Source organism: Leuresthes tenuis, unplaced genomic scaffold (genome assembly GCF_036924035.1).
Source record: "Leuresthes tenuis unplaced genomic scaffold, fLeuTen1.0.hap1 SCAF_20, whole genome shotgun sequence".
Classification (NCBI taxonomy): Eukaryota; Metazoa; Chordata; class Actinopteri; order Atheriniformes; family Atherinopsidae; genus Leuresthes; species Leuresthes tenuis.
This window is the reverse complement of record NW_027325374.1, coordinates 21,494,755-21,506,465: the sequence shown is the minus strand read 5'-3', so window position 1 is coordinate 21,506,465 and position 11,711 is coordinate 21,494,755. Positions and strand designations below refer to the sequence as shown.

The 11,711-nt window shown below is 41.6% G+C and overlaps 1 protein-coding gene across 1 annotated transcript; it reads left to right on the top strand.

The window, feature by feature from the left end:
- Positions 1-1,873: 1,873 nt before the first annotated feature.
- Positions 1,874-11,689, top strand: LOC140278662 (uncharacterized). The gene is made up of 7 exons (XM_072373719.1): positions 1,874-2,033; positions 3,451-3,653; positions 3,927-4,025; positions 4,148-4,243; positions 6,261-6,371; positions 6,502-6,625; positions 8,183-11,689. The coding sequence occupies exons 1-7, from the start codon at positions 1,991-1,993 to the stop codon at positions 10,081-10,083; spliced, it is 2,577 nt and encodes an 858-aa protein (XP_072229820.1). The 5' UTR covers positions 1,874-1,990; the 3' UTR covers positions 10,084-11,689.
- Positions 11,690-11,711: the final 22 nt, after the last annotated feature.

Here is an 11,711-nt window from a genome sequence, read left to right as displayed (position 1 = left end):
TCTGAGTGTCTGAATCAGAGGGTTTAGTGTGGGCAGCGGGGTGATATTCCACTGTAAGGACACCACTGCTGTATAAAAAACCTCATTGACAATCTCTTTTGGTACATTACCAATTTAGGAATCCCACTATGTCAGCATGCAGACGCTATCTTAAGACCCGATGCAAAATATGAACACACCTGTCTCCATCTTTAAAGGACACCTCAAGTCTTAATGGGTTACGACAGTTGTAACAGGAGACATTTTCAGCTATGATATCCAGCAGTGTTTATGTGTAATCTATAAGCAAAAGGTTACTAAATTAAGATATTTAGCAACAATGTATTCAAATTGGGTGGTGTTTCCATACATATTGCCAGAAAAACAGGAATTAGGAGCAATTACTTTTGTGTGAGCATAAATGGAAATGTGCAAGAAAGTCAATATCTGCTATGAGTACCTTTATTCTTCAACACAGCCTGAACCCTCTCAGACTGGCTTTCTGTCATTTTTTAAGTAGTCTTCAGGAATAGTTCTCCAGGCTTCTTTAAGGACATTCCAAAGCTCTTCTTTGGATGTTTTCTGCCTTTTGTTCCGTTCTCTGTCAGATGATCCCACACTGCTTCAATAATGTTGAGGTCCGGGCTCTGGGGAGGATTCATCCCTCCATAAGACCTGTTGCCACTGATTTTCAGTCCACTTCTTGTGTCATTTGGCACAGCTCAGCCTTTTCTCCCCATTTCCCTTCCCTTAGGAATGGCTTCTTGACAGCCACCCTTCCACGGAGACCGTTTCTGATGAGGCTTTAGTGAACAGTGCTGAAGGTCTAATTCTTCAGGGAGTCACTTTTTTTTGTCCTGCTGCTTCTTTATTTTTCCCTGCACTTCTCCTGTTTCCTCATGTTTTTGTTTTTTTGTTTTTTTTTAAAGAACACACTGCACACCATATGACAAGTTTATTTTCTTTTACTATTTTACTATTTTACTATCTCTCAAAAAGGCTGCTTGTGACAAAGTGCCTGTAAACTTTTCTGTGCAAAATTGTCTGTTGTGTGTCGACACAACACTGATTCATCCCTTGGGTTAGGTACCTTTTTCTTTTATGACTGGATGATTTATAGGTCAGTGTTAAATGGCTTAACAAATAGGAAAACACATTCCTCGGCTAATGTGTTTTTTTTTTTCTGTTCTCTGTCGAAGTTCAAGGACTAGACTGCAAATGAGTGAAAAGACAGTTATCGTCCAAAGGAAAATGTTGAAAGACAACGTGGAGAAGTATTGCTTAAGACTTTTTCAGGAAGAGTCTGACTGCTGGGAAGCAAAAACATAAAAAAATGAGGAGTAGATCAACACTAACGCAGGCAGTCGTGTAAAAGTTAGAATTCTCCAAACAGCTCCTAAAAGCTACAGAGTTGGTGCTGAGCTCTCTTTACTCTGAGTGGAAGAAAGCAATCGGAACCTCTCAAATGATCATGGAAAAGACTGAGTGACATTTATTGTTATTTTTTAATTGTTATTTCATGGTAGCTTTGTACTGTAGAATGTTACTTATTCAAACTGTAAGTCTAATCACGTGCAACAAAAAATGTACATCATCCTTACAGCTGGGTAGTGTTGAGATGGTGTTCTATGCCGGATGATTAATAAAGTTATTTCAAAACAGTACGCGTTCCGACCATGAAGCTTGTCTGACATTTGCTTGTCAAATGTTCCAAATTTTATGTTCTCCCTTTAGTCTTCCTGAAAAATAATTAAATACGACAAATTTAATCTAGTAAACCGTGATATTGGATTAACTACGTCGGTGTGTGTTGGTCGAGGCTCGTGTTGTTGGGTGAACTGGAGCTAGGAACGTGAACACGTACAGTCCGGAATAAAAACAACGGCGGACGAACCATCAGCGAGGTTTTGAAACGACCAATACCTTTAAAAGAGTAGATGTATAGATGGAAAAACAGGACTTCCCTCAGAAAAGTTAGCCGTTATGTAAACGAGTACAGAAGATAAACAGGATGGACGATTATATGTCAAGCAGAAATCCCCGCCGTTCATCAAGTAAGTTGATGTTATCACCGCTGGAAACACTTAAGTTAGCTGATCGATAACCCTAACGCTAATAGAGGAGTTTTCCCCCACTCGTGTTAGCGGCCGAAAAGCATTGATAGCTAGTGTTAGCCCTGCAGAAGAAATGTATGTGTAATAAGTGGCGTCATAATGTTCAGAAAGTAATGTTCAAAACCCACGCATGGCGTTCGAGTCCAAAGAGGAAAATAACTTATGGCTGTTAACTTGTTTAGCACAAAGTGAGTTTAGTACAGATAATGAATAAGAAGCAGTGCAGAACGGGAAGGTCCAGTTCGAAGTAACTGAAAGGGGGCTTATTTTCAGATTCCGTACTGATTTAAATGAAAGTGAATTGTGTGGAAGCAGCGAGTTTAAATGATGTGAAATAGAAAGTATGCTTTCTTTCCATGCTGTGGTTTTATGTCTCAGGAACTAATGACAACAAACTAAAGTATGGCCTTACTTCTGTAGGGATTAAATAGCAGCCACGTGGTGCTTGTGAAATCATTGATTATCAGCAAGTGTGAGCGCCACTATAAAGGTTTTGTAAGTTTGCTGGTGTGGAGCATTCAGATGTGTGTTAATACTAGTGACGTGTCAGTTGCGAACGAGTCGGTTAAAAGAATCGGCTCTTTTAAGTGAACGATGGGAGCCGGCTCATATTTTCGCTTTAAGTATCTGTGGTGCTGTGGGTGTCACATGCATGTTGTGCAACCAATCATGTGAGGATTGACAAGGATCATACCACCAAGAAGGGAGGGGGGTAGCAGTGCTGAGACGTGACGGGATTACGTCTTATGCTTAGGTTTTTATAGGCATTTTCTATCTGCTTTGTGTAGCAGAGTGGTTCCTCAAGCAAATTAGAGAGTTACAAGGGATTTTACAACTGTAAATGCAATTGGCTACAGCAATTTATTGACATTTAAGTAACATGTGTTCAAATACAAATCACAGTCAAAACAGCGCTTAATTTGGCTGAATTCTAAAAGGTATAAGTGGTAAAATGGAGAGCAGTTTGGGAGCCGGCTCTTCTTGGTGAGCTGAGCCAAATGATCCGGCTCACTAAAAAGAGCCGAAATTCCCATCACTAGTTAATACAAGACTAAGAGGAAAGACATCAGCGATGATCTTAGAGTTGCTGCGGTTTGGAAGGGTCATAAGACCATTTCTACAATTTGGACTCTATCATTCTACAGTGAGAACGATGGGGAAACTTAACAAGTTGAAAGCATTGGGGGGGGGGGGGGGGGGGGGGTTTGGTTGATTCTAGCAACTTCGGCTACATTGGTGTTTATTTCACATCATAGGTATTGCTATTTCCTTTAATAGCTGCAGCTGGATTTTTTTTTACCTTTAAGAAAAGAACAGTGTTTGGTGGTTGATGTGTCATACTTCTGTTCACCTTCAGGTGCACCTCTTCCTCTCTCTGCCCTGCGCCTCCTGGTCCCTCCTCTTCGGCTGGTCTCAGCAGCCATCTGGCAAACCGTCCAGCAGAAAATTGTGGCCGATTATGGGATGCTTGAAGAGTTTGTTTCTATGGTTACAGACATTGTTCCAGAGTTACTCACCAGCAGCCAGAGGGCCCAGCTCACCCTGGGTCTCAGAGCACGGGTCAGTGCAGTAAACATTTCACTGTGGGTGTGTTTCTGTGCGTTTCGCCCATCCTGCCCAAATTAGATTTTTAAAGTTTAAGTCTGATCTTTAGCCTTTCTCAGGAGCCGTCCACACCAAGTACAGTAGATACAGCAATAACGATAATAAAGGTGATTGTCATCAAACTGGATGGAAACACTAACGACAAAGTCTGCACCAAAACTATAAGGACACCAATGGTGGCAAACGGTATAGCTGTTTCTATTTCTGTTCTATGTTTTCTGGTTTTAGATGATCCTGGAGTTATGTCGGCTGGAAGGTCCTGAGTTGGAGCTTGTTCAGCCACACCTGGACAGAATGCAGACGCTCATCGAGGCATGGCTCATGGAGGTAAATTTAAATATCTCTCTTTTTTTTTTTTTTATTTAAGCTTATCACCAAAATATAGTTACAAAAAATGAGCAGCTTTTCAGAATTGTGCTCTTTTCCACTGCTGTCCTTTCTTACTCCAGACTGGTGGTGGCGATACGGAAGCACCGAACTCCAACTTTGGGGATTTTGTGAAGAACTTGCTGAGAAATCCTGATGGGAGGCAACACTTCTTCCAGGTCAGTTTTGTTGCTCCATTTGAACCTTTCTCTACTCATCTGGGGCCTCATGTACAAAGACTTGCGTGGATTTCCTACTGAAACATGGCGTACGATCAAACCAAAATGCCCTCCAACGTACAAATATATCCGGATGTATCAATGTGTGCGCACGCATGAATCCAAGCACATTTCGTTTGTACATCCCAATCAACGAGCGCACATGTCGGAGGACCCGAGTCCTCCATGTCCACGCCCCAACTTAAATATGCAAATCATATTTAAATGAGCCCTGCACCTGCGATTCCTCTCTGCACGATCAGAAAATAAAGAAAAAGAATAACGTAATGGAAAGGGAGATGGAGGTACTACTTTCTGAAGTGGAGGCCCGCAAAAATGTGCTCTTTGGCACGCTGTCCTACGATATAAGCAGCAAACGTAACAGGAGTGGGTGGGAGAGCGTGAGCGGGGCCTTTAATGCTGTGGGGTCTGAGAAGCGCACACAAGCAGAGGTGAAGAAGAAGTGGTACAGCAATGGGAGACACTGCTCTCTCAGGGGTGGTGGGTGTGGGAGTGTTAGTGACTCTGATTAAAGGTAAATACCTATATTTGTGTAACTCACAACAAACTGTTCATACAGTAACCTATAGTGCAGAAGTGTGCCAGGGAAAAGGTGAGGCTGATTAAGACATTTCACACTTTACACACAGGGTTATTAACATTTTCACACAGAGACGATCAGGGGCTTGTTAGAAGGATCTTAAGCTGTTGTTTAACCAGAGAAAAACAGCAAGTTACTAACTTTAACTAATAACTATGATGCTGTGAAGACGGGATAGAAATTGGGGGCACATGCTCATTGCACTTCATAGGGAATAATATTAGAACAATTACACGACTAAAGTTACTCACCAAGAAGCCAGCTTGTAGTCTGTTCCCAACAATTCTGTTACTGAATGTATGAATCGTGCGTTGAACCAGGTCACCCCACAAAGCATTTACGCATCACATACAATCTGTACATTGATGGAATGAAAATGTTTCCTGTTGATATACAAATTCATCATGTGATGGCGCTTTTATAGCACTGTGTGTGCAGTCGATAGCTCCGATTGCATTAGGAAAACCGGCTCTCGCTTCAAATTGCGCTTCAATGTTGGCCTGTTCAGCTGCATTGTGGGAATTTGATATACCTGCTGAGATGCAGATAATTCCGTCGCACTCGGCTGGCATGGCTCGGCTCGGCTCAGGGTCGACTGGCACAGTCCCAGTTGGCCAGCTCCCTCTGGAATGCCCCGGTTGCTCAAACCCCAGTGTGCACATCACCTGTGGCACAAGCAGCTCATGGCCCCTCGCTGTGTTGCACTCCAGCGCCGGCCGAAGCTCTGCCACAGTTCCAGGAGGATTGCCCTCAAAACGGCTGATGAGCCAGTTGTCATCATGTGCCAGCAAATCCTCTCAGTCTCTGAACACATGCTCTCTTCCAATTACACCATTTACAATGTCTTCCAATACCGCTAAAGCAGCCAGTGTTTTTAATGGTATGCATTGCACCGCTTTGCACATGCTTTTATATCCACTCGTGTTATTGCAAACACATGGGTGTGCTAATTGTTCATGTGTCTCAGATGTGCACATCACTCAGTCAGAGGACAAATTGTGTTCACATTTATTTATTAAAACAGTTTCCCAACATCACCTCTAAGTGTCGCCAAAGAATCAACAGCTGTAGAAAAGTGCGTACGACAGCCCTGAAGATGGCGTGAGGCACTGCACATTTCCACGGTCATTTCACTCTTGATACATCTGAGCGTTGACGTGAAAAAGTGTGTACGCCACTTTTTTGTGCCTACGCACACTTTGTTCAGGAGGTCTCTGTACTTCATCAGGTCGTAAGCATGCAGTATATGAAGTGATGTATCAGATGATCATTCACTAGCTGTCTGATAAATAAGAGCTTTTTCGTCTTAAATTGTGTATGTAAATGTGTTTTAAAGTTTCTGTAACAACTTAACACAGTGTAGTGTCTGCTTATTAGAGAGTTTTCCATGAAGAGTTTGGTCCCTCATATGATGAAGAACTTAACACCTTGGTGTGGCTGTTTTTGTCCAGACTCGAAAAGTTCCTTCCTATTCCGACTTTCCAACAGGTACATAAAGTAAATTTCTGTTCTATTTTGTGTTACCTTCAGTTAAATGTATCCTTCTATATTTCTGTGAATCTTGTAAATCCCTCCATTTTCTTTCTCTTGGCATTTTCCTCTTTTTATTTTTCATCAGGTTGCATCAGTGTTTGATGAGGTGTCCAGTGTTCTGGCGGACTGCGTGCAGTCTGTGTCTGAGTGTGATGAGCTCAAGGCCCTGCTGCAGTATCATAAAGACTCCAACCAACTGGATCACAATGGTATTCAGTTTATCAATGCTCATGTATCAGCTCAGGGTCGAGGTGTTTTTCTTTTGTTTTGTTGCCATTGGAGCCACTCAGGACACCTCAGCTCCTGATCTCTGTTGTTTTTTTGCCAGCTTCAAAAGGTTAATTAGTACATGGCTAATAAGTGTATCAATGTCATTACTGAAACTATTTTGCAATATATAATTGATAATATGACATAAAACCCAGCTTGTTTTTCTCATATAGATAAAACTCACGAGTATCACTGAATCTCACAGCAACACAGTAGCATGTCGCAGTGAAGCTGTTGCATTCAATGTCATTATAGCTCCAAACGTTGTGCTTAAATAATATTATATCATAATATTGTTTAGTTTGAAAACAGTAATAAGATTCACTCTGCGCAGTGTAGAATTGCTTAGAGCTTTCTGTAAAAACATTCTTATTCATATCCATTTTTACATGGTTATTTTTGGTTTTAAAAAAATGTTTCAGTACCAATTTTATTGGCATCTGAAATTAACACTCAAGTTCATATTTCTTTTCTGTAATAAGAATAGTGAAACAGTATTTCTACGTGGTTGTATATATTTAAGACCAACACCAGTATTTTTAGTTTAACTTGTAGTTTAGTGTTGTTATAGCAACAAAAACACTTAGTTAAGTTTAGGAAAACATCATTGTTTGATTTCAAATGGAACCTTTTGCATTCAACCAACTTCAAGTCCTGTATCCAGTTCTTAAATGCATGCCTGGGTTCACACAGCCCAGCCTTTCACATATTTCAGGAGCTTTGATGTGGGGTAATGGGCCACAGAAGAAGTTGGTTTAACACACTGGCCACAATTTCTGAGGAGGATTTGTTACTAATGTGGGCTCAGTTTGTAAGCATGCGCCTTTAAGGCCAAAAATATGGATAAATGTTGGTTTAAATATATCGTTCAGAGCATTTTGTGACACGAGCATTTCAAACCTGATACCAATAACCAAACTCAAGTTTACTCTCTGGTCCGGCACTCGCACACGACACAGATTCTGGTTCCGTCGTGGTGTTTTGTAAGATTAAAAAAAGAGGGGAAAAATACCCATGGGGGTGGGGCATGTTTTTAAAAGGGTGAGGTTGTAAAATACTGTCGAGCCGTCTCCAAAAATCTTTCCTGAATGCAACCAAGAGATCGCAGTCGGAGCCCTGATGAAGAGTAAAAACAATATTAAGTTAGTTTCTGTTTGCGAACATCATTTAGTGTTCATATGTGGAGCTGTGAGTGAGGGGAGGAGCCCGCTGTCTGCAGCGGTGATGTGTGTCAACGGAGGAGGCAAATCCATTGCTCATGGTATTGATACTGATACTGTAGAAAATGGTTCTCTAGTTCCATGCTAATTTTCACATCTAATCTGAGTATTGATTTTTCTTTCGATAAGCCCGTATAAGACTATGATTTTCTCCTTTTGTTCTGTTCCCTCTGTAAGTTTGTAAATCTGTCATGAAACATATTTGAATTATTAATAACATTTGCCACTTGTTTGTTGAGCCTTAATGACAGAATTAGTCTTTTCTGTTGTTTTCAGACAGTTTCCCGGATGGTGCCTGCATCATTTCTGCTCTCAAACTTCCCTCCCTGAAAACGGCTGGGACCAGTCAGGATGATGCACAGATTAACTCAGAGACGGTCAAAAATCCCCTGACGGGTGAGACAACGATGGCTCAAACCAGTTCCACCCTTGAGACGAATGAAACTCAGCTGCCTTTGGGAGATGCAAAAAGACAAGAAGAAAATGTGGACCTCCTTCAAAGTCAACCAGAGCATGCTTCTTTCTTTCTGAAGGAGTGTCAAGTTCAGTTAGCAAGAGTTGACACACCAGTGTCCTCTCATTCTCGACCTGTGAGGCCAAACAGAGGCCTCCGAATGAAAATGTTTCTGATGGAAGAGAAAAGAGAACTTCCAGACAAGACCCTCCCTGCCTTCAAATTTGCTTCCAGGAAAGCAAAACGATTCAGGAGGACTCCTCCTGCTGTGTCTGATGAAGAGGATTCAAGCCATTTCCACAAAACCGTTTCGTACATGGCACCTATCAGTTCATGCAGTGAAGAAGACTCCTGGTCATATTACTCAGAGGAAGACTCTCACCAGACTGATGGTAGTCATTCCAGTGTGGCTGATTCATGGTCTTACTACTCGGATAATGACTCTTTCGTTTTGAGTCCTGTCAATAGTTCCTCTGAAAGTGATTCTAGCTGCTCAAATCTGAGTCCTAGCAATGCATCGGCTCCATGCCTAAAGCTCTCCGACAAGAAAACAAGCATTCTGAGAAAGACCCGTAAAGTCCAGTGTTTAATCTGCAAGGAGCATGTGAAGACAAACCTGAGAACTCACATGCAAACCCACTTCCCCGACGGTGATTACGCCTGTCCTCGATGTGACACGAGGTATAAGCTGTTAACGTCTCTTCTGCAGCACTTGAAAAAGACCTGCTTCGAGTATGGCCAGCAGTGCATCGATCCGGACAAGCCCGATGAAACCAAGAATCTGTACAAATGTGACAAATGCAAGGAGGCGTTCAGGTACAAGGTTTCCTTACAAAGCCACATACTGACCCACCATGAACTTTACTGCAGTGTGTGTCGGAAGGTGTTACGAGACGCGGCGACTTTGGCAAGGCACAAGGCCTCACATACGCAGTTTCAGTGCATACGGTGTGACCAGTCCTTCACTGTTTTTAAGCATTTGCTCAGACATTGCGAAAACGTCCATAAAATCAGCAGACCCTTTAAGTGCAACCATTGTCCAAAAACTTCCCCCAAGCTCTGCTTTCTGATCCGACACGAATGGCAACACACAGGTCGTCTGCCGTACCAGTGTGCTCAGTGCAGCTTGAGATTCAAATCTGTCTGTGATCTCGCGGCTCATGAAAGGGTCCACACCAGAGAGAAACCCTACCTGTGCACGGAATGCGGCAGAACCTTCGCTCAAGGGTCCAACCTGTTGCGGCACATGAATCTCATCCACAGTGAGTCTCGAAATGACAAGAAGCATTCTTGCTCTCAGTGCGAGAAATCCTTCAAAGAGAAAGGATCTCTGAAAAAGCACCAGAGGAGCAAACACTTGCACGAACTTTTCCGCTATCCGTGTCCATACTGTGGGAAGATGGTATCATCCTCGACTATGGCTCGACATAAATTAATTCACACAGGGGAGAAACCCTTCAAATGCACAGTGTCAGATTGTAACAAGTTCTTCCGGTCAAGTTCTGAGGTGAAGAGACATGTCCTCATACACCATTCTACTGACAGACCTTTTAAATGTGACGTCTGTGGGAAGGGCTTTGTTAGAGCAAGTTATCTCAATATGCATATGAAAACACACTCAGGGGAGAAACCGTTTGTTTGCCAGATATGTGGTAAGGCTTTCCCCAAGGCCTACAGCATGCTGAGACATAAAAAGCTTCTTCATTCATTTGTTAAACATTAGATCTACATGCTATATAGGCTCATTTACAGCAGTGAGAATCGTTTTTCAGCCTGCACAGACAGAAAGACGGTATTAAAACAGATGCAGCAGAAGAGGCCGGTAATTGTTTTTAGCCCGTTTTATCTTGGTTTTTAAATCTGAACAAACATTACCCAACATGGAATTAGAGCGCTGACAATAAAGTCTTTCTCGGCTAGTTTTGATACTTAGCCGTTGTCTTGGAAATACCCATCGGCAGTTTTCTCCGATAGCTAAAGTCATGATGAAAAAAGAAAATACACCCTTTTTCAATTTTAAGGTTTTGTGTATCAGGACAGAGGGCTGTCACTGTTGGTATGAGGTATTTGTGCTGATATGCTGTGTTTGGGTTTCTCCAAACATCCAATCATCTCCACTTTGGTCTGGTCTGTCCAAAGGTCATTGTTCCGTAAGTCTTGTGTCTTGTTCAGATGTGACTTTACAAACCTAAGCTGTGCTGCTATGTTCTTTTTAGAGAGAAGAGGCTTTCTCCTGCAGCCCTTCCAAACAAGCCATACTTGTTCATGAACTTTAACACTGAACTTGCTAACTAAGGCCCGTAAAGTCTGAGCTGTAGCTCTTGTGAATAATATTTCTCACTGTAGAATGATGGACTCCAAACAGTCTGGAAATAGTCTTACATTCTTCCCAGATTGACAGGCAGCAACAAATTGTTTGTTGTTTGAATTAAAAGCAACATACAGGTCAGCAGAAAAAGGTATGAAAAAAAAAACCCAAAAAACCTACTTTCATTCCCAGTTAATGCTCCATAACATTAACTGCCGTGTATGCGCACTGTCACCTTGTTTTCTGTGCATTTTACTGACGTTTTACCAAAGTGTTAGGTTGAGAATATGTTCAAAATGTCTGAAGGAAAGGCTGCTGGTATTTTTCATGCTTTTCATTTTTCTAGGCATTTATTTTCAAAGACGTGTGGGAATGAAATTTGAGGTAAAGCATTGACTCTTAAACTTCAGCCTTCCCTTCACAGAGACATTTTCCTACATCTTCTTTTGATTTCTGGAAACTACATTTGACTCCCCGTCCTCTGACACATGATTTTTAACAAAGGAAACGATGACGGGTTGCCTTTCATGGTAGGTTACCTGCATTTACATAGACATTGAAATAGAACAGGTTTTATTTCTGTTTAGCCTTGATTAAGTGATGTCCGCGTTGTTACAAAGCTATGTTTTAATTGATAAGCTTTACAGCTGAATGGGGTTATTGGGTAAGGTATTTTAGAACATACAGGAGCATACATGTTCTGCTGAACATGCGTATAGAATTAAAAGAAGCATGGCTGAAAGGCTTTATGTACAGATGTGATGGTGTAATGTAGGTGAGGATGAAAAGTGAATGGGTGATGAGGTAAAATGTATTTGTGTTTCTCGTGTGTCAATTACTGTTCTTGTAGGTTTTAAACTGCTGTGCATATCAGTCTTAGAAAAGTGTATGCTAAAAACTGTGTAGTGCTCTTCAAAGACCTTTTCAATGACTACATCTTGTCACAAAATAATCTCAACTGTGTGTTTATTTGCCCAGTTCTTCATTGTTTTGATATTTTATGTTAATTGTCCATTCAGAAAGCTGTACGATGAATAAATAAA